At 38.3% G+C, this 24,085-nt stretch overlaps 1 protein-coding gene across 1 annotated transcript in view; it reads left to right on the top strand.

Annotated features, from left to right (window-relative positions):
- The window catches only part of ADGRL4 (adhesion G protein-coupled receptor L4), a 75,382-nt gene extending 54,889 nt beyond the window's left edge, over positions 1-20,493 (top strand). Inside the window, exons 12-17 of the mRNA XM_009486657.2 lie at positions 1,515-1,718; positions 2,758-2,978; positions 3,064-3,130; positions 18,056-18,147; positions 19,736-19,904; positions 20,431-20,493. Coding sequence (XP_009484932.2) covers positions 1,515-1,718; positions 2,758-2,978; positions 3,064-3,130; positions 18,056-18,147; positions 19,736-19,904; positions 20,431-20,493 — 816 coding nt within the window. The remainder of the gene's footprint in view (positions 1-1,514; positions 1,719-2,757; positions 2,979-3,063; positions 3,131-18,055; positions 18,148-19,735; positions 19,905-20,430) is intronic.
- Positions 20,494-24,085: the final 3,592 nt, after the last annotated feature.

Genomic DNA, 24,085 nt, shown 5'->3' with positions numbered 1-24,085 from the left:
GTAAGTGCTATTTTAATTTAGTGTTTTACCCGATACTTTCTTCTGTCTTCATTCCTTATGTTTTTATTTCAGTGCAACTTATGTACTTTTCCCCCTTTAGGTTGTTTCTTGGTTTTGTTCAGCAAACACACAATTTATTGTGCACAGAGCAAATAAAATTCCTCCCATATGTGTTTGAATTTCCTTATGTCCTTTCCGCAGTATTACAGAGCAGTGATGCAGCAAAGTATCTTGTTCCAAATACACAGTCTGTTGTGCTTATTTTTGGTGCATTGCTTTTAATTTTAAATCCCACTTTAAGACTGCTGTGGGATTTAACTGGCAATCATTGGTGGTCAGTAAACATATGGCCCTGAATTTCTCTCTCACAAAACTTTGCCACCCATTTGTCTAACCTTGGCATCTAAAAATCTGCTTTAAATTCTCTCCTGAGAGTTTGCAACAGCATAACCAATTTGAAGTTTATGACTATTAAACACGGACACTCATGACCAGCACAAAATCATGAGAATGACCACTCAATTTATGTCCTCCTTATATTAAGAGGCCCCATAGATTTTCAGGGTCTACGTGGGGATCTGCAGGAGCTCAGGTCCTGCCTCAGGAGGCAGCTTTATAAGGTATCGGAACTGACAGCAAGCAGAATATTAGCATGAATATACTGTATTGAGACAGTTCTCTCACACTGTGAATTTCATGCTGATAGAGGCTGTCTCCTGGCTTCTAAATAGCATCCTAAGTCTTCAGTTCAAATTTAAAACCTCTGCAGGTACTTATATAGTTATTTTGAAAAGGAAGGCTGAGGAGAATAATCTCCGGTCCTTTATTTAGAAAAAAAAGTACTTAGATACATTTTATGGTCAGCTGAATACTATCCTTATGCTGATGCACAGTCGTGTATTTCAGAGGTTCTTTGTGCAAATACCAAGCGGCAAATGTAACTGTATTCCTATACAGAAAATATTTACATCCAAGATTAAAATAGACCGTGTTTCTTTGGAGAATGTTCATGTTACATATCTGGAATAGCATTTGTTTGAAGTGATTGTTATTCCAGAATCTTGTTTTGATCATGTTGCAAATTCAGTAAGACGGTTATTCAATTTTGCTTATCTAAGTCACTGCTGTGATAAGTCCTTTTATATTAGAAAATGTTCTTGTCATATTAATATATGTCCTACTGCCAGTGTATTTGTCATTCAGCAAAATGGTCTGATTCTTAAAATCATATTAGGAGATACTGCTGTTAATAAAAAGTTTTGTTAAGGAATATCAGAAAATGCAAGAGCAGGAATGTATACAGTTCATTACTAATTTCCCCTAGAATTATATCAGTCTCACAAAAAAACAATACTTTTTAGATTATCCAAAGTGTACATTTGCAGTGAAACTCTACAAACAGTTTTGATTAATATTTTGTAGAAAAGAAGAAAAGAACTGTATTACAGAACGAGGTCTTTCTTGAGAAGGTACAAAGCTATTCTTTTAAATATTATATTATAATTTTCCCCCAGGGTGTTACAAATTATAACATTCTTACAAGAATCACTCAGCTAGGAATAATTATTTCGTTGATTTGCCTCTCCATGTGCATTTTTACATTCTGGTTCTTCAGTGAAATTCAAAGCACTAGAACGACAATTCACAAAAACCTCTGCTGCAGCCTTTTCCTGGCGGAACTTATTTTTCTGATTGGAATTAATATGAACAATAATAAGGTGGGTAGTTTTCACTTGTATCTTGATTTTGCGTTGTAAAGTAAATATAGAGTATAAGATACAACCTTCCATCCACTTCCAGTATTTCCTAGTATCAGTACGAATATTCTAGTGGCACTGACTTCCCAGTCTAGTAACAGGAAATATAAAATGGTCATTTAAAGAAGTAGGGCCTTCGTCTCAGCTGGTGTATATTGACTTTGCTCCATGGGTTTCAATTAAACTTTGTCACCTTAGCTGAGACTGTGGTCTCGATGTGTCTGGCGTGTTCACTTTTCACATCCATTTGGATGCTGTACAAAGCCACACTGGTGGCTCTCTGGGTGACAATTTTCTCTGAAAGCCAGGTCAGAGCTGCAGTCCCAAGCTGGCATTTAAGGTACTGCGCTGTTGGCTGGAGGGCCCCTTTCCCTTCTATGCATGAGGTCTTGACCTGTCCCTGTAACTTTTCGTACAAGTTGGGCTGTTGATTTTTGCATCTCAGACTAGTTTTGGGAAATTAAATTATACATAAATTATCAAAATACCCTTACTATAAGTAGCTGAATAGGATTTAAAATTACTTGAAAAAACATGAGCTGCTATCCCTGAGGTAGCACTCCAGTGTTGATTGATTGAGAAATATCATTTTACAAACATTTTGTAGTAACAAAAGTTATTTTGGAAATAATTTCTTGTGATGCCTAATTACATTGTTATCAAAATCATAAAGATGAACTTTGTCTAGATCAGGAAAGCATATAGACTACTTAGTTGTAACTATGACATCAACCTTGTCAATTTGTTTATACAGTCTTCCTGGGAAGACGGGCACCAATCTTAAAAGTTAAATGTAGTCTGTTTATTTTACCAGTTGCTACAGAAAATGCTAATGAACAAGTGTGCTCATGGGTGTAGGCCAAGTTCTTGTCAATCAGCATTACATCTGCGCTGCTGGACCACCACTTTAGAGTCACTAGGTTGCTATGCATATGCTGTTATATTAACAGAGACATATTAATAGAATTATGACTCTTGCTTTCTCTGATTGAATTTCTAGCTCTTCTGTTCAATTACTGCTGGATTACTCCATTATTTCCTTCTAGCTGCTTTTGCATGGATGTGCATTGAAGGTATTCACCTCTACCTTATAGTTGTGGGAGTCATCTACAACAAGGGTTTCTTGCACAAGAATTTCTATGTCTTTGGCTACGTCAGTCCAGCCGTGGTCGTTGGAATCTCCGCTGCACTGGGATACAAGTACTATGGCACCACAGAAGTGTAAGTCACTGTTTCTGTGTCCTAATCAACACACATAAGGATGCAATAGCACATTTCAAGGCATTTTCTGCTCTTTACTTTTCAGATGTTGGCTCAGCACAAAGAATAACTTTATATGGAGTTTTATAGGACCAGCATGTCTAATAATTCTTGTAAGTATAATTTTCATTTTTTTATTGTAGTACATAAAACCGATAATAAAAGGTGTTTAATAATCACCCACCCATTGCCAGCATAGCTGTGAGTGCTAATTATAGGGCAGAATTGGCTAATTTAGACCTTTTTATAGTGTCTCTAAATTATTTATATGCTGTACATTTAAATACTTTACCAGCCTGAAAAATGAATGTTTGACAAAAAAAGCTCAATATAAGATCAGAGCTTTTTGTCTTACTTGCTTTCTTTCTTTTAACCCAATGGTTTGAGAAATTCTGTGAAGCATTTCTGGTTTTTAAGAAGTAGCAACTTTGTATATGTTGGCATCTCAGCATGGCTCGGCAGGGGGTGTACACAGACACTATCTTAGCAGACAGATAATCTGGTTTTTCAAATGTTGTGTGACTTAATCTCTTATCAGTGATCGGTCATCTTTGTAAGATTAGACTGTCATCTTTATGGTTTTATCACTCGCGTGTACCCTGTCATCATCAAAGCTATTTTAAACTAAATTGCGACGTCAGAGAAAAGAACCCGCTATTTCACATGGGCAGACAAGTCAAGTATTGATAGCCCTATTTCAGCTGTGAAGAGGGCCTTTTTAATTCTTATTGGAAGTGGTTTCAAACCTGCAAATTTAGCAGGTATTATATGTTCAATTCTGAATCAAGACATTTTTGGTGCCTCAGGAGCATTTCTAAGTGCTATAAAGTTTAACAAACCATTCCAACTGTAATGGGGCATTATTGTATATGACTGAGTTGACAGTGATCTGGCAATAGCTGGAGCCAACAGGAGGAGAAGGTATAATGGTGACGCCTCACGACATCTATGGTCAAGTCAGTTATAACCCTTTGTTGCTTTTTAAGCTGTTTGGTGATAAATGTGAGGATTTGTGAAAAGGATGAAGTGGCAGTGCCTAACACACACAAGATGATAGTAAAACCAGTTTTATTTCAATGCATTAGCCATTTCAAAGCTGAATTGAAGTAGCAGGTATAATGCTGGGCAAATTCCACCCCAAATTCCTACTGTAGATTGGGGATAGGCTGGGAGCAACATGCCGGATGCAACTGCAGGGTGATGGCTCCCCACCTCAAACTCCTGGTGAGCACAGCAGACTTTGAGAGAGGCAAGGCACCGTAGCCTCCCTTGGCTCAGTGATTCTGGGGTCAGGTGGCCCTGATAGCCGACAGGTTACTATGGTAAAACAAAATCATGGGGAGAGACCATCCTTCGCTAGGAAATTCTTAAAATTCTTAGGTTTAAGTTGACAATTTCCTGTTTCCTCTTTGGACTTTATCTCTTTCTTCCATGAAGGCAGCAGGGTTGGGATTTTTTTTGTTGTTGCTCATTCCTGTTCCTCATCTGCCTTCAGGTAAAGATTTATGGGCAGTGATGTATCAGGGCACAGTTAGTACAGGAAAACTGCATTATCAAAATATACAAAATGCCCCAAATTTATGCATCTGTAACCTTGTTTTCAGCTCCAGCTGAGCTGTTCCTGATGCGGGATCTTAGGTACACAGTACAGAGGCAGAGCAGGACTGCAGTGGCCTTGACATCCGTCTAGCTGGCTGCAGAGGCAAATCCTGCAAGCTGGGCTCTGAGGCCCATAGCTGTTCTTTGAGCACTCCAGATCTTCCAGCAATCCCTGCAAATTAAAAGAAACAGGGGAGGGGGTAGAAGTTGATACAGGCCCTACGCACAAACGCAGTCCTCCTATTGATGAGGATAACAGCCAGACAGTTTCTTTATTTTCTCCCACTCCTTTGCCTAAGTGAAGCTGCACAAGGAGCTGTAGCTGGCCAGCAAATAGTACTGTGGTTGTTTTGCTGGTTTTGTTTGTCTTATGGAAGTATTTTACGATAACTTGTTTTCACAGTATTCGCATACCTCTATTATTGTCTCTTCATAATCATGCTCTGCTAGACCAGGGAGGAAAGGCAGCCTGCTTTCAGTAAGCTGCTTCATCTGCTGTGTGATTTTTTTGGTTTTTTTTGAGCATTTGGACAGCTTCTTTTGATGGGGTGATAGCAAATTGAAGCCTGAACTGCAAAAGGGATGTTTTCAAAGAGTGCAGGGAGCTAGATAATTTGCACATGCCCTATACAGGTTATTGTTTAAGGAAAATACGGAAAACTTTATGAAAACAGGTACTAACTTCAGAAGATGAAGTTGATGTTAGATGTCTGCTCTGTGGAAGGCACGTTGGTGGTGCTAATTCTGCTTCCATTGTCCAGTCTTCCTGTTCAGCATACTGCATGGGCACCACTGTAACAAAGATTAAACTCTTTCCAAAGTAGTGGCACTCAGGAAGTCTGTTTAATTACAGAAGCTGATCTCTTTCCAAGATTCCCATTCTGCCCACAGCTAAATAAATAAAAAAAAAATTACTAATTAAGGACTCTGAAAAGGAAATGTTATTTTTGTTCTGGGGTAACCAGCTAGAGCACTGCAACCCTTACATAGAAAGCTGCAAAATCTGGCAGCTTCAAGCTTACTTTTAATCCTGAGCTGCGTCTACTAATAGCACTGATTTTGCAGGTTTTCCAAGATAGCCTGGAGAGTTTGGATACCAAACCTCTCGAGAACTGCCCACTACAAATCTGATTCTTGCACAACAACATTAAACTCACTGTCAGCACAAATGCCCAGGTACCCAAATGGTGATTTCAGTTTCTGTGAATGGGGGCCCAGGAGATTTGTGATTTGGATTGTACCGTAATAAGCCTTTGAGACAGCACATAAATAATGAAGAACAGAACCGGTTCTGTACCAATGGATTTTCAACACGTTATTTCAAACACATCCTTGGGCTTTAAATCTGCAGTAATGGTAAAGCACAGGGAGCTCAAGTGTTTATCAGGAGTACAGACTAAGTTCTCTGAATGCCTAAGCAGTAACTCTACTTCTGAAGGTGTTTGCTTATTAATATTAAAGTTCTGTTAGAATTCTTAAGTGTAAAGCAATGGCCTTATTGATCCCATCTAAAAATTATTATTATTATTATTATTAGATTGGTGACTGTACATGAAAAAGAGTGGGTCAGAAGCTCTTTAGATGGAGTTAGGAAAGAAAGGGCACTTTAAACCTTTGTAAAGCAAGCTGCAAGCTGAAGATAATTTCTACAACTTATTTCTTCCTCCTAATACTTGTAATCTTTAGAACCACAACCATTTTAGCTAAAACTACGCAGTAGATTAGATCAAAGCATACAAATATGGAGAAATTATTTATAACAAGTATTTAAACTTTTTAATAGAAAAGTGAGTTTATCACAAGCTTTAAGGGACAAACATTCACACACACCACAACCCATGCCTGATTGAGGCAAATACAAATATAAGCTCCAGAGATAAAAGGTATGAAAATGAAAAAAAAAAAATCCCCAGAACATTTTCTTTTCTTCTGTAATACACTCTTACAATAATAATCTCCCTGTAATAGGAACTGTGTAGAATGGAAATAACTATTTGTCTGCAGGGTAATGCGGCTGCAGTTTTGATGAACACATAATGTCAGGCAAGAACAAACTCCTTCCCACTGTGGAAGACTTCTATGTGGCTTTCCCTACCGCAGGCACGACAGCTCTCTCTATGTTGAGTGGGAGCAGACCTATGTAAGGGCTTTATTCAGCATCACTGACGTTTGTGGAAACTTCATCTTCTAACCTCTGTGGACGCAGGATAAGTCCCTCCACTTACACCTATTGTGAGGGACAGCTATATATTAGTTGTCCAGCTGGCAGCAGAAATGACATCGTTTGGAAGTGTTGGGCAAAGACTATTAATACTGTACTTATGGAAGTCTACAAGCCATTAAAAGGAAGATTTGGAAGAGAAGCACTGCTACTGCAAGTGCAGCAATAGACAACCCTTCTAATACACCTCTCTCCCACAACCTTCTCCCATTAAATCTGTTCAGTTGAGCTTCGTGCAGCAAGTTCAAAGTCACCCATGATAGCATGATTTGCACCTTTACGGTATTGACAGAGTCATGCAGGCTTGACTATTGTACCCACTGTCACTGCCACAATAAATTGGCATACCTCTGTGAGGAACTGGGACTCAGAAGTGTGACAGGTTGTAACATTAACAGGTGCAATTTGCTGTTTAACAGTATAAATCTATCAGTATCTTTTGTTGAGATCACCTCTGCAATAACAAAATACAGACTTGCTCTTTGAGGTTGGAACATTTCCAAAATTGAACTTCATCCAAATAATCCTCTCTGTGGCTTTTATCCAAACATCCTAACACTGTGCAGTGAGGAGATGGCTCCTGTATGCTCTTCCTTGTTGTACTCCTCTAATGTGTGTTTTCAGGGACCTTGAAGGTGTCTGGCTTGGCTTCAAGCTCTGGTTTCTTGAAACAATTTGTAATTGTAGTGTTTGCAACTACAAAAATGGCTTATAAATGGACCCTGCAATTTTCAGAGCATTTTTGTAAACTTGACTTGGAACATACAAGCCAAGAATAGTTCTTAGGAGAGGTGTCTTCAGAAAAGCCAAGTCCTTTTAATTAAGCATTCCTGTATGTAATAAATATAATGAATAATCAACTGTAAAGCAAAAATATTCTAAGAATTGCAGTGATTGATTAAGCATACTGTTTTCAACTTCCCATGTATAAATGAATGGGTAAATGAAAAAAATATACAGATTGCAGTTGCAAAATACAAAAAAGTGACATATGAGTGATGAAAGCAGGCTACCAGTAGAGTAATGCTTTTCATTAAGGAACTGCCTGCATATTCATTAGAGCTAGTCGATTACTTAAAAAATATATTCATCAGATAATTTATTTGATGAATTTTACCATTTTTTGTCAAATAATTTATTCAACAAAAAAGTAAAATTAATGGAATAGTTCATTCATCAAATCTTATTGGACAGCTCTAATACTTATTCAGTTCTGTACATTTAGGTTGATTCAGGATTAGTAATACTGCTGCAATCAATGCAGAAAAATTTCCTGGCAAATCCATTACTCTGCTGTTTTCTCATATACTCACAAATTTCATGTACTTAATACTCAATCTAGGCCATTCAAGCTGAACATCTTTCTTGTAGAAAAGTAGATATTCAAAGAGTTTGAAGTTTTATGTTTTTCCAGACTTCAATATTGAGCATGATCTGACAGTCCATTTCTTCCATAAAAAAGAAAAGGAAAAAAAAAAAAGTAAAAGCAGCCCCTCTGAGGTCAATCACACCACACTGGTGTAATCAGGTACACTGCCTCTACAAGCTTCTTTACATTGTTATTCCTGTTCTTCAGTGAGCAGCTCATGTTCATTACTTTTGATATTTCTTGATATTCTGAGGATTACTATCAAAAAAGTTGTTTGACCTCTGACCTTCATCACAACAAACCATACCATCATCTCACATTTTTTAGTGAATATTTATGCTTTGGAAAATTCTGTGGGGTTATTTTCCAAAGGGTTGTTTGTGATAAATGCCTGGTTATGTTTCTTAGATAGATGAGAAAAGTATACTCTGTACCATTTACTGTACATTTTTCAGAAAACCAGCTGTTTTAAGCATTTTTTTATATCTACTCTTGTTCCTCAGTCTGCCTTTTTAGTGGAAATAAATTTCCTCCAGGGACTAGCAATGGCTTTATTATTCTTTATGAAAGAATAATAGTTCCCTTTTCATTAGCCCCTCTGTGGCTGCAGTGGACAGGACCAGCTTTATTCTCCAAGCCACAGCTCCATACTGCCATGCCCAATGGATGCAGTTTCTCAGCAAGACCAGGGCTTTCATGTGAAATTAAGGTTTTTCCTTCCTTCCCTCTGTCATTAAAGCCCCTGTTCTAAAGACACCAGAAATACTTGGAAAAAGAGGTTGTGGCCATTAGCCTACAATATGAAAAATACTTGCTCTTATGTTGTTATGTAGGAACAAGCTCATCACGTAAGACTCAAAGATCCTTGAAGGATGTGCCATGTAAAAGGTTTTTTTAAAAAAATCAACTTAGCTAGTACTGTTATAAGAAAAAGCATGTGAAGAAGTTCTCCCTCAGGTTCACTGAAAGGACATTAGACTTGAAAAGCCACGTGTGTTCTCTGTTGTCAAGAGTGAAGCAAGCAGAAATAGCAGGTGAGGGAGTACAGGTGGATGCCAAGGGGAAGGGGAAGAGCACACACAGGCGCCAGCTGGCTGTGCAGGCTTCCTGAAACGTCCCACAGCTTGCTGCAGGTCAACGTCCCAGGCATCCTTCTTCTTTTCCAGCAAGATAAACTGTACCCATTATATTAATGGATCCATGTATATTAAGCCTCAGTGTTTTGGTTTGGATTTTTTATTTTTTCCCCCCAGGAAAGCCATACAACTGTCTGAACGAGTCTTTTTTTTTTTTTTTTTTTTTTTAATTGTTTAATATGTTCTTGGTGATCCTTTACATTGTCTTGCTGTAAGCACAATTACTATAAACACATATGCTTACCTTAAGTTGTTCATTGAAAGGACACCATAGGTTTGCTTTAGATAGTTAACATAGACTGATGATGTCTTTTGAACTTTCTTAGTAATTACATAATGATTACATCCACACTACATATTTTCTCACTCAAATCGCATTTTCATCCACTATTCTACTGCTCCTTTGATTCATCACTTGCAGGCATTTAGAGAAGCAAATTTAAATTCACAGTAGTAATTGCATGGGAATACTCTGTCTGGAAATCTCACTTGTGGAAATCAAGTTTTTGTGGCTTTGAGTAAGATCGTAAGATACAGCATAGGATTTTGTGACCACATCCACAGCAGAATCATGAATATTTCTAAAAAGCAAAGGTCCAAATCCTTTAGAGGATTTGGCAAACTGTAGAAGGCATGCACAGGTTTCTGCCAACTATTCACACCTCCAAAATGGCAAATATAGCCTGTTGTCAGATTCGACATCTCAGTCATGCTCCTGATGCTGCCTCCCTCCTGGTAGCTCATCCATTCACTGAAGCTAGTTGTGCTAAAAGATAATATACAACTACTTCACTCTTCTTTGCCAGGTAAAAATACTTCTGCAGGGCTCCTGCACAAGGCTCTAAATGCAGCCTAAGACAGGTTTGCATTTATGCAAAGAAACTGTAGGAGAGGTGTAACATGTAGCCTGAAGTCTTTGGTGTGCCTGGAATCCGTTCATTAAACACCCTGATTTATGTTATTACTAACTCCCACATAAATACACTTTCTCAAAAGTTTCTTGGAAAAGAAGAGTAAATCTAGTAATTAATTACTATATATACTTATACTGCAAGCAAGATAGGCCCCAGTCCTACTACTGGATCTGGCTCAGATAACGTTTATGGCTAAAGACAGATAAAGCTCCATTGGTTCTTCCCTCCTGCCCCTGGCTGCAGAACTGAGGTTAAATAAAAATATTTAGGTCAGTATGTGTTTAACATCGCAATCCAATACGAAACAATATTGCATCCAGAAGTCTGAGAAGCTGTTTACTCTGATGAAAAATATAGAAACCCTATTTATTTATTTACTTACAGTTTGCTAAAAGTGTTCTAAAAATATAAAGGAAACATTTAATTGAGTCTAAATCTACAGCTTGAGGTACGTAAAAGAACAACTTTGAAGTATTTATATATAAAAAGCAACCCTATGTGAAAACTATGTCTTTCCTGAGACAGGGTTTGAAATAAAATCATTTAGCTAACTTTTAATTTTTAAAACAAGTGAAATTATTAAAATCTTAGAATCATAACATTCTAATCCTACATTATTGAAAATATTTCCCGAAAACATAGCCTAAAGGAGGTTTTGGGGGTTTTTTCTTACATTTTCTACTCCCAGAAAAGGCTGCTGGTGTATACCTGAAGCATCGAGAAGGTATATTCACTGGGGACATGATGATGAGATAAATCAGTCAGGAGACAAACCCAGACTGTTTGACTGCCAGCTTGTGTCCAATTTTATGCAATTAATATGGCATACATTTTCATTTTGAAGCTTAAACTGTTGTATTGTTAATAGCTTAATTCCATTCTCCCCTGACTGAAATAACGATGACCCACTGAATGTTGTCATTTTACCCAGCCATTAGCCATACAGCCAGAGCGACAGAAATGTATTGCTCTCTGTGGCAGAATTCAGACCATCACAAGCTCATTAATTCAAACACTCATAATGAGGGTCGTTGTAAAGACTGATACAGATACAGCTGCTCTGAACTTCAGACATTTTTTGAAAGAGCCAAATTCAATATGATATATGTAAAAAATTCAAGTATATGCCTAAGAGAGCAGCAGGAGAAATTTTCTCATTCTTTTTTGTGAGATCTGACATCAGCATATAGATGGTTTCATCAATTATTGAGACAGAGACTAAGAAAGGAAAAGGGAATGATTTGGAGGGTTCGTTTTTGAAGTTTGAATGTAAAGTGCTCAGACTGAATCAGAACTAGTATGTATGAATCTTTAGAATTAGCTGCCTCTTTCTTATACCTTCTCTTCTTTGTAACACTAGAGAGCCTTAAAAGGCTGGTATTTAAAGTGTTTTAATAACTTTTGAAAGGCTGGAGTGTATCTTTTACACAAGGATATCATATATGAATTTACCAATTCCTTTTTCATTCTATAAATATATGGGTATCGGAAATAGCCCCAAAAACTCAGTCTCATATTAAATAGTTACTCCACTGTTTAAAAAAAAAAAGAACTATCTTTAGATAGTCCTGGATGAGGAACTGAGGGATGAGGGAGATCCAGGTCTCCCTGCTCCAGTGAATATTTGATTATTTATATGGCGTGGAATAGATCCAGCAGGGCTGACGGAGCAATAGCAGTGAATAGCTGGTACAGAGGCTGGAGAAACTAAGGGTCATAGCCTAGTCTGAATATTAAGTATAACAGAAAATTGTGCCTGGGTCTCCAACATCCTGGATAAATGCCTTGTCCACAGGGATTTTCATTGCTCAGGAGTGTCCTTTCTGGTTTTAATCAGAAAAGCCATCCTAGTCAGGAAGCCTTTCCTGCTGAAAGTATAGTCTAAAACAGTAAATGTCTTTTAGTGCTAATGAACTGACATTTTTCAATCAAAAAAATTGGACAAAATTTTCTTGAATGCCTCTTGTCCCGATCTATTTTATTTCACTAGACGTCCAGGTGCTAACTGAGCTACCGCCACGAAGGATGGACCATTTCCCTCTGAGCTTTCAAGTGCTCTTTTGTCTTGCTTAAAAAAAGGGAAGGGGGGAGGAAGGAAAAAAGATTTCTTAACTGCCAAATTTGACAGCTGTCAGCTACCTTGATGGGGCAAAATGATGATGTATCACTTCATTCAGTATCTCACAATTTAATTGTAATTAATTATGAAAGAAACTACAACTCTTCAACATGAGTGCAAATATTTGTATTTGCAGGCAGATGTTTTGCATGCTTTATTAAATTTTGTGTATTTCATACCTTTCAGTGCTCAACTAAAAATAACCATCATTCTGTACCTACACAGAGAGTGTTTCATGCAGTGTGAAGCACTAACATCCTATTTATTTGAGGATAGAACATTATGTTACTCTTCCAGTACGTAAAATACCTACATTTAACAGTGGAATTAAGGACCTATTTTAAATATAGCAGTTGATAAGCAATGTGCTATTAGCAGAACTCCAACAGCTTGGAACATTTAGCATTTTAGGACCTGTGTGCTCATTTTTATATTATTATTTAGTTTGCAAAATACAGTTAGTAATCAGCAGGGAAGTTTGTAATTTTCTTAGACAATAGATGAGATTGTTTCTCAGTGCTGTTCTGGATCCTCATCTTAGGGAAAAGAACCAAGTAAATATTATTATGATTTGATATGTATACAACTCCATTATTTTCTTCTACAAATTGTGGATGGGTGAAATTCTGCTGCGGTGGTCCCAGAGCTGCTGGGAGTAGAAGCCAAAGCAGCAGTATCTTGCACTACCCATGCCCACTGTTGGGCAGTTTTCCTTCAGTACAGAAGCCTATGCAGAAGCACTCTGTTCAGTCAGCCATGGTAGTATTAAGACAGAGGGAGGGATGAATCTGCAAATGGATTTACAGAGCCATCCAGCTCTAGGTGGAGGTAGGTTAACGCCACACACAGTTTTTTCCACCCTATCCGAAAACACACGTGATTGATTGAACAGAGCTCCCCAGGCTAATTCCTTTGGCAAAACCTCCTTATTGTTGACAAGATGATTAGGAAAGCACCAGGAAATTTATTTGAATTTGCAATTGCTTTTTCTCTCCTGTCAATTTCTTTATAAGAGGAAATTATCCAGACCGATGTTGTGGCTGCAGGTCAGATCTGATCCTAGGACTTGTACCACTCCAGACAGCTCTGAACTCTTCCTTGCATGCCTGCTTTATCTTACCCACCAACATCACAGCTGTGAACATGGGAACTGTACCGTGGAGATCCCCAAAACAAAGCTGCAGGAAAATTTCACTGTCCCGCCCTACACCACAGTGTGCATCCATGATACATTCAAGTGCTAATCTGCAGAGTGAAATCCACAGCAGTGTCCACTGTTGCCCATGGATCCCATGAGACTATCACTCTCTATGATTTGTAGAGGTAAAGCCTTGACAACATTGGAGGCAATGGGAGTTCGGCATTTAACGGGAGTTCTGCTGTTGGTTTAATGAGGCCAGAAGCCACTCCGAAGACCTAAATCCTTGTGACCCTTCACACAGATGATCTCCCCAAGAGAGATGTACCAAACACTTACCATTCTCCCTTTAAACTCAGTCACAAGTGTACAATAAAACCTAGCTCGCCCAGATTTGTGGCTCCTTGGAGATTATCCTGGGTTACACAGATACATAAATGTAGTTGCACGTATCTGCAAAATCCTGATTTCATGAGATCCTAATAATTTCTCTTATTTAACATCTGTTTCACGTAAATATATTTTAAGTTTCCTACCATTTGCTCATAAATATACCACAACGTTTCTAGAATTTAAGAAAGCTAAAAATACTTTTTACAAATATCTTTAAAGAGAAATGATTCCCTGAAGATGCTATGAGTGGAGGCTGTTCCTATATCAGCCCTTATCTTTGATTAACCACTTAAAAAAAAAAAAAAGGAATAGATTAATTATTAAAATTAGTCCTGTAGTGCACCTGAGCGCACTGAGTGAAACCTGATTCCCACTGAATCTCGGGGGGAGGGAGGGCTGAGGATGCTCAGCACCTCACAGAAGTGGGCTTGCAGGGAGAAAGTCGGAGGTTTCCTTTGTGAAATAGCAAGGACTGAGTGCACTGTTCACCCAATAGCCTTTTGGGGTGGTTTGTTAAATAAATAAAGAGAAAATAATAATTCAGTTCTGGGCTTGGAATCAATGCAATTGCTGAGAAGCCCCTCTGAGGACATGCAGCAGTTTCTCTGACTGCTCAGCCATGTAATAACACTGAAAACAAAGGCAGAAGAACTTACCGCGTCACACCGTAATGTCATTATTCACTTGATAAAACTGTGGCCATGCCGCAACGTTTCACGCTTTGGGTTTGCCCAAAGCGGCAGAGCAGCTCTGCCCATTCTACAGGTAACTTGTCCCCAGAGCCGGTGTGCGGCGGCAGCAGCAGTCCCCAGGCTGGCCCTCTCCAGGTCTGTGCGGAGCCCGTCCTCAGCTTGGTGACACAGCCGCCTGCACGCCTCGCCCTGCTCCGGCTTCCTGCCTCTCCGGAGGCAGCGTGCCTTACGCTTGCCATTTCATTCTCATGCACCTTGCCTGTCACCTTAAGGCAGCCTTAATTACAGTGTCATCGAAGGTTTATTCAACAAGATCTGAAGATTGTGCTTTAATTAAAAAAATGAAAACACACGATTACAACCAAAGTAAGTATAAAACACAATATTTGCCTATAAGTAGCAGCTGAAGCCTTTTTAGATGTTTCAGTGTCTCTCATCCAGAAGTCCTTCAGTTTGTCCCAGCTGGAAGATTTGGGGATCCAGGATTCCTTGTGCCTATCTATATTTTGGATGACTTTTACAGCCTACTATCTCCATTTCTGCTCATTTGAAGCTCAGTTTTGGATACAAATTCTAATGCCTTAAGTAGTTGTATCTTTGGCCAGGCATTTTGGGTGATTTGACGTCCCATCCCATTTATTGAAATAAGTATGGCTCCTTGGGGATATCAGTTATATAAAGGCCATTTCCCCTTTAGTCCTACTCAGTCCAACTTCTCAGTATCCCTACTCAGTCCAACGTGAACTTTTTACTTTACGTTTCCCAGAAACAGCTGAGGCTACTAGTATGTTCATAGCAAAGAACATGCAGAGTATCAGGTTGAAGCAGAATATGTAAAATTTAGGATACCTGTTGGATTACCAGTTTTCTCTGAAGGCCACACTTGACACATTATTCACGTTAGCTAGGTTTTTTCTCCTGGATTTACCCATGAGTTCATGTTATTTTTTTCCCTCAATTTTTGCTGCATTTCTGTGTCACAGGATGGTTCCAACTAATTTGTGGTTACCTATTTTGTCCCCCAAAGAACAAAATGCAGTTCCAGAAGCCTCTAACTTAGGCTGAAAACAAAACAAAACAAAACCAAAAACACTACGTTGCCTAAAAGCTACCGAGCAAAAAGTTTTGAGACACTGAACATTGTGTAAAGGCAGTCTATGCACTTTACTATAGATATTTTTTATTAATGGAATGCTTCAAAATGGGGCAAAAAACTACTTAAGACTTTAATAAATCTTGGAAATGACCGGGTATTTCAGAAGTTAAGCTCACCCTCATTACCCTGTAACACTACCTCCTGTGAGGCTACCTGAGACGTATTGTACAATAATTGTGTTCTGGCAGCTGACTCCGAGAAGCCGGCATTAACCTCTCCCGTTCCCCTGATACGTACAGATTATTCCCATTAGAATGGATTGATGAATGAAAAGATCATAGTTAATGGGTATTACTTTAATGCAGAGGGCCAAATCCTATTATCCTGTGCAACGGACAGTGTAAATAGCATTTGTGTAAAGGAACCCTGCTGGGAAAAAGAGAAACGGAGTCTGCTGCCGCGAGGCCCCACATCTGTCCGTTGCCCGCCCCATCCTTGCTCAGCAAAACCTCTCCAGTTCTGCAGCTGGTGTATGTGGCCGAAGGATAAGGGGGTTGGCCCACAGAGCTTCTTACAGAGCCTATTAATGGCAACAGGAAGGCTCTCATTGACATTAGTGATCTTGGTGACGGGCCGGCGGAGAGGAAGGTTGGTCGTGTGGTTTGTGCTTGCAAGCTTGATAACAGTTTCTGAAGAAGCAGCAGCATGTATTCTCCGTTGTCGTGGTACTTTGATCACATTTCACCCTACCTTTTCCAGATTAATAAGTGCGTTAGTGGGTTATGCAGATTACAGTGTGTGCACTAAGTTATTTGATATATTATTCACCAACAAATATAAGATAAAAAGTAAGTCTGCATATAATTACCCACAACTGTTGACTGACTTATAATTAACTTTGAAAAATTGCTGGTTTAGGAGATATTATAGATGACAATTTTAAATGTAAGGAGCTTCAGAATAGCTCTCACGATCAGCGCAAATACAAGGTATTAGGATTAATTCCCTAAACTGCTAATCAGCTCTATCTCCTGTCTTATCAAATTGTAAATACATTATGCTGTATTAAAGTATGAGCATGCAGCTAATTAAAGCAGAACCTGCATTTAATATCTCATACTCGCCCCCGACACAACAAACATGTTTTAAGGACATACATAACAAGTGTTAACAAATGAAAGTGATTCTTTTTAAAGTGATGCTATGCTCCTACCGCAGCTTTTTGTTTTCATTTTGGAGGAATATTTTTTAAAGAAAAAGAAGAAGGGAGGAAAACCATACAGTCTTTCTGGAGAAACAAGTTGGGGAATACATTAATTCTATTCATTCTACAGCTGGAAGCCCACAGGAACCAACCAAGGGATTACAACCAAGGATCAACAAATAGTATCTGGATGACATCCAGCCAAAATTTGGTTTATTTACTAACATTTTTAATAGATTCTGATGTTAAATTCTGCAAAGGAAAATAAGAGTTTTTTAAAAAAGCAAGAAAGCAAACCCATCCACATTGTTAAAGGAATGCAGTATAAATTTAAATGAAAGATCAGCGAAGCCTAGCCGAGCAAACTGAGGTTCAGAACCATAATTGAGCATCATTTGCAAAACTGCTTCTTTTAGTTGCTTTTTTCTGTTTCAAACTGAAATAAAGCGATGCCATTATAAAGAAAGCAGGAAAAAAAAACCATACTGAAATTATTCACCCATGAAACAAACATAAAATATAAGAGAGGATACGCAGCAAGGAGCCTTTCAACCAAAGTTAGTTTTTTAAAAATTCTTTGTGTAAACCTCAAAGATTTTTTTATGCCACTTGAAAGTTTTCACACCCCAAAGACCTCAGAACATATGATGTTATTAATGTTACTGAGCAACAAGAGACAGACATTTTGTCAATATTTATGTGATACAGTACAGTAGAAAATCTAGGGGCGGGGAGGGGCTTTTTTGGTTTTCTCCATTTCCCTTTCCTTTCCTTTCTTTCCTTTTCCTTTCTTTTCCTGTCTTTTCTTTTCTTCTTCTCTTCTTAAACATCTCTACTTAGAGGAAAAAAAATCTCAGCAGGAAATCAAAAAGATTTACCAATAAAATCAATGAACATTTGCAGACTGTTGGTAGTGACACTGTTGAGATAAGGTAGAGTTACAGCCCTGTTTGATCAGTGTTTATTACAGGGCTCATATTTTTTTAATAGAAGTGGATCAGAAAAGCGTGGGGTTTTTTCCCCTCCCAGCACTGAATTATGTAGGTTTCATATACACAGAAACTTTATCTGGCTTGTTTCATTTAAATGTGTAACTGTTACCGAAATTCAAAAGCATCCTGGTTTGAACTAAAAGTGCCTTTCTTCACTCCCCCCAGGTTAATTTGTTGGCTTTTGGAGTGATTATTTATAAAGTATTTCGACACACTGCAATGTTAAAGCCAGAAGTTAGTTGTTATGAAAATATAAGGTAAGTTTGCCATTTAATACAAAGTCTACCTTCTGTAAGTTTAAATACAGCCAGAGATGAAAGTGAGTATTCAAAAATAACAATTTAATTTTCTGGAAGGTTTGTAGAAAAAGAAAGATTTTTTTTTTTTTTTCTGTTATCCCTCATATAGATTTGGAGGTAGATTTTGCAATCTTTATTTCCATTGAGCAATACTTTGTACAGTAACACTGGGGTTGTGTGAGAGGTGTACGAGGAATACGAGTGGCCTGTATCAAAAAGAGGGTAAAGCCTGATGGCAAGGTTAAAGAAGTAATCGCCCTTTTTTGCTTAAGTACCTTCCACAGCCTCTGTGAAAGCCAAACCAGATTTCAAAACTTATGCCTGAATTGGGACCAAAATATTTGCCTTGAAGTAACAAGTAATACGGTGATAAGAGAATCACGCCATTCATGTTATTTGTAAAAAGTCAACAGTAGGACATTGTGTTTCTGTGGCATTGGGGGGTACAGGGATTCTCTCCAGGATTTTTACTTTGCATGCTGCTATGATTTTTCCATCAGCTCACTCTCTTTAAAACTGATATATAGGGACCTTGAAAACCGTTTGTGCAGGAAAAGCTGAAGTGTACTACAGGGAACATTGAAAACAACTTACTGTTTGTGTTGCTTAGGAACACTCCTGCAGTTTCAATGCATTGCACTAGATTTATAGTTAGGATTTAGCAATTGTTTGATTGATTACTTTCTCTTATTCCTCACCCTTTGTAGCTTCATGTGGTGAGCTGGTTTTAATGAAGTTGAAAATTATTCATTTTCAGAGGAACAGTGCTAAAAATGTTGGTTGTTCAAAGGAAGTCCTGCAATGACTGGGCTGAGAATGAATAAGAAAGTAATCAGTGGCTTCATTTCCAAGACAACATGCTGTAATTTGCTCAAGTCTGTGCGCAGGGCTCTACAGCATGTTGGAAAAAAAAAAAAAAATCATAGCCAATCAGTTCCTATAATATTAAAGCATCAATATGCTGACCCAGGAACTATTTGGGAGTATTTGTGTTCTAAAAACAAAAATAATTTTTTTTAAAAGAGAAAGAATGAAAGAAGGAAAGTCTAGTTTTACAGCTGGCACCGTCTTCTGCAGTGAACCTGAGAGGCAGCCTGGGAACCCTTTGATGTCATGCACATGTACTGACCTAAGAGCATACTGTACATTTTTCTGGGTTATTTTTTGAGGAGGATAAGGGGGAGGTGGAAAAGTGGGGGAATGCTTCATAACAGACATATGTTTTTCCTTGGGGAATTACACTAACAGTAGATTTAAATCAAATCATATGGTGCTGCAGCACACCAGAGAAAGCATATCTGAAGATTAAAGAAGCCAGTGTTTTAAGGCCCTCCAGTTTTACTCCTTTGCTCTTTTGCAGTGATTATGTGAGCCAATTTGTGCCACAGTGCTACAGCACACCCTAAAGAGCAGCCCATGCATTTGCACTCCTCAGGCCTTTGCAACCGTAAAAAAGTTGCCCAGGCAGCATTCACCATCCAAAGCGGTGAAGGAAGGAAAAGAGCACGTGGCTGCATGTTGTCCGCAATGTTCCCTTCCTGTCTAGGTCCTGTGCCCGAGGCGCTCTTGCTCTCCTGTTCCTCCTTGGGGCTACCTGGATCTTCGGGGTCCTCCATGTCGTACAGGGATCTGTGGTTACTGCGTATCTTTTTACAATCTTCAACGCATTCCAGGGGATGTTCATCTTCATATTTCTTTGCGTGTTGTCTAGGAAGGTAAGTGTCCCATTCCTTGTGGGAAGTGACTCGGGTAGTCACATGTACCTACAGAGGCAGGTGCCCAGCCCTGAAGCAGAGTCACGGTGCAAACTTTTTATCAGAGCAAGGGAGGAAATCCTTGTGCCATTGATGGGGGAGAGGAGAAAAGAGGGGAAATCCTGCTATTGCTTTCAGTGGAGACAGAACGTTCTTACCTTCTCACGTATTTTCTCCCAGTTTTAAAAACAATGTATGAAATGTGGAAAAACATTTTTTAAAACTGCAGAACTGGTTATAGTGCCATTAACCCAGTGAAATAACTCAATGGGTGCAATAAAACTCACTTCCGATCTTTGTGGTTAGCAGCAGCATGCACGCTACCCACACTGTCCTGAGATGATACTTCCTTCAGCATCCTGTCCTAAAGTCAAAAGCAGTCCCACCTTAAAGCATCTAGTGACAGGAGCAGTACAAAATGAGTTAAAAGACATATAGACCTATTAATAAATCCATTTCATATTTGAATTCAATATTTTTATTTCAGATTCAGGAAGAGTATTATAGGTTGTTCAAAAATGTCCCTTGCTGTTTCGGCTGCTTGAGATAAATGGAAGGAAAACATGCGTGAACATCTCAGTGGAAGAAGGGAGCAACCTAGATGATATTGTTATGGATATTACAGAAAAATATGGCATTGTGAAAGCATGAAATGACCCAGTGAGCAGGCATATCTCTTAATTGAATTACTGACTGGTTTTGTACATATGTGCACATTCACACAGAGCATCGATATTATGCTGTGTACAAACAGTATACAAAACAAAGTGGATTATTGCAAAACGGATAATGAAGACCAGGAAAAGAAGCAAATTTCTAAAGAAGCTCAAGACTTTTCATGATTTAGGTTTTGTTTCTATTATTAGAAATATCTGCAGTTTTTGAAAGCAGGATATCAAAAAACAACTGGCACAGCAGATTTTATTAATTGCTTTGCTAGTGGAAACATGTTCACTGTCTTTTTGTAGTAATGAGCTTCTTACATTAAGTTGTATGTGGCCATCTGCAGGGAATGGGTTCCATTAGAGTCAATAGATAAAGATCTGCTTCAGCCCAGACTTTTGAAAACATTTCTTTTAATTTAAAGTAGATTAAAAAAGGAATTTGTTTAATGTTATTCTCTTATCACTCTGAAATATATATTTGTATATTAATCAATTCTTTATTTTTATAACTTTTAAAGAACTGTTTAGATCTAAAGAGCTGAGGTCAGATCTGATACAAGAATGGTGGGGCAGCCATTTTATAAGTGAAAGATTATTTTGTGAATACTTTAAAACAGATCTGGTTCTTGTTTTATTTAATTGCCAAAAAAGGCTGAGATCTGCTAAACTGGCACTATGATTTTGGAGGCTGTAGGAAGAAGATGCTTTCACAAGTTTGTCACTTGACAGAGATATTTGGAATCCAGACCTTGTAGGATCAAATTAAAAATAAAGTGGTAGAAATCACCCATGCAGAAGAATACAGATTTAAATTCAAGGTCGTGTGCCTCCATACCACGTAAAATGGTAATTACAGCAGTTTTCTCTACTCATAGCATCTTTGAGTCAAGCAGTCGTCTTCCTCTGAGGCTCCTGGTTTTGAAACACTTATCCTGTGTTTAACCTTAGGAGCATACATAGATCTACTGAAATCAAAGGGAGTACTTGAGGTGCATGTTTTGCTGGATCAGGGCATAAACACAATGCATCAGCAGTTCCACCTTTGCCATCTTACTTATTTTAAAAGTATGCTTTAATTTCACCCTTTTAGCACCTAGCTTATGTGAAGTGCTGAGCAATCCTCAGTCCACATTGCCTTCTCAGGAAGTGTCTAGGATCTCAGATGAAGCCCAGTATTTTTACCAGTGAGGCACTGTAAATATGTAGTTGTTAATAAATCCCACTGTTGTGTTGTCTGTTAAAATAAAGCACTGCTCTGAATTTTATTTATATTAAAGGAATCCTTTTTTTGGTAATGATCAAAATTGTTTGGTTTTTATCTTTTTTCCATATACACAAGGCTTTCATTGTATGCACTGAAGTGACATGTTTCATTAAGTATATTCCATGTCTCTGTCAAAATTTTGGAAACCACAAGAGGAATCTTTTTTCCTGAAAAAAAAATTATTTCTGTTGGTCCTTTGAATGTAAAATATGTGAATAAACTGAAGTGCTTAACTTTCACATTTTGACATGTTTCCCTTCATTTAAATAAATACAGTGGTAAAAGTTCTCATGGTTATATATTATTTGCCCTGAATTATCTGCTGTATTTCCTTTGCTGTTGTATATGTTTTTCCAGGCTTGGGAAGATGCAGATACATGTTATTTAAAAGAGTATTTTAGAAGGACATCTACTAATACATCATTTTTAATCTCCTGCAGAAATGTAACCTATAGTAACTTGGCCTGGACAAAGAAGCATCTCTTGTAACTATATAATGACTTCAGCATGCTCAGTCAGATTGAAAAAGTTCCTTGGAAAGAAAATATATCATGAAGTGTTTAGGTTACAATAGTCTTTTTAATGAAAGAACATCTTTCATAGGAAAACTGTGCTCTCCAGTCTCTAGGTCAGATCTTCATTGAAACTCTGTTTTCCTTACATGCAAGGATGAGTTTTCATCTTTTAATACAGCACATAAGGAGCAGAAAAATTTTGTTTAGATTCATTGCCTTAGAGCCTGAAGGATATTGTAATTGTCCTCCCTAATGCATGCACAAATACTGACGAGAAATAAAAGGGTTTATTTGTCACAGCCCTTAGTAACACAAGCCCCAACCCAGCAGAGAGGAGAGACAATGGACATAAACTGAAAAAAGAGAGGTTTCAGCAAGTTAAGAAGAAAATACCTTTTCACCGTGAGGATAGTCAAGCATTGGAAAGGGTTGCCCAGAGAGGTTGGATGGCTGCATTAAAATCTGTGGAGGTTTTTAAGACTGGATCAAGCACCCAGCAACCTGATCTCCTACCTGACCCTGCCTTGAGCAGGAAGGAGGATGAGATGACCCTCTGAGGTCCCTTCCAGCCTGAATTGTTCTATGAATCTACGATATGAAATATCAAATCAGAAAAATAACAGTTGAGCATCAGTTATGATTTTGTTAAGCAAACTTGCACTCAAGTTCCATGCATCAGCTGAACAAACTGTTTTTCAAAAAAAAAAATTTTGTGACAGATTTGTCAGCTCAACTGGTAACTAGTTGACTGGTTTGAAAAATAAAAACTTTGTTTGGCATCTTTTCAGCTTACATACTTTGAGAGGTATATGACATCTCCAGGTGGGGCCAGCAGGAAAAAAAAATACATCAATGATTGACAAGACAGGTAAAAAGTAAAACGTTAAGGTTTCACTCTGAAAACAAGTGCTTGCTGAAGAGAGAAATTGTTTCCATTAAACCAATCAAAGAGAAATTTGTGTTCAATGTTGCATTTCAAGGTGTGCTTCAGAATATAATAAATAAGGTCTGGATTAAGAAAGACTGGTTTATTCTGGAATAATTATTTCCTCAAAGAATTGGAAGTGTATTTCAAAGAAACCGCAACATTTAGGAGTTAATTTTCATCACAGCCTTTGGGAGGCTCAGTCTGCCAGAGCTGTGCTGATGAGCAGATCGTCTGTGTTCTTTGCCTACTGGAATGAAGCAGGTAGGCATTGAAAACACCATAGATACTGTTCAAATTTATTTCAGACTTTCATCCACTCTCCAGTTGTCACAGTCCTTCAGTTCATAACATGGTGGTGCCCCGAAGCCAGGAATTTCAAACTCATGCGTCTTATTGACCAGCCATATAAAGCAATGTTGCACATGGTGGCATTAGGCAGAATGAACTAATATTTGCAGGCCTGATTTCTCTGGCTGCTACACCTCCTGCATCACTTTTCTCACCAATAATACCACTTTTTATATCTATGTCATGACAGTCCCTTAAAGCCCAGTCCAGAATCACGCTCTTGCCAGATGCCAGTTAGTCACTGGAGTCCTGCCTCCTTCTTTGAAACCTTTATAGATGAGATAAAAAAGCCAAAACTTAACCCATGAATAAAGTTAAAACTTTCTTTCCTTTGTAAAAAGAGCTAATAGGAGGAGGGCTCCTAGCCAGCAACCTGGTCCAGCGTGTGTTACTCTTTTCACTTTGTTCTCATACATTCAGGA

The sequence above is a fragment of the Pelecanus crispus genome, chromosome 5 (genome assembly GCF_030463565.1).
Source record: "Pelecanus crispus isolate bPelCri1 chromosome 5, bPelCri1.pri, whole genome shotgun sequence".
Taxonomy (NCBI): domain Eukaryota; kingdom Metazoa; phylum Chordata; class Aves; order Pelecaniformes; family Pelecanidae; genus Pelecanus; species Pelecanus crispus.
This window is presented reverse-complemented; position numbering and strand designations above follow the sequence as displayed.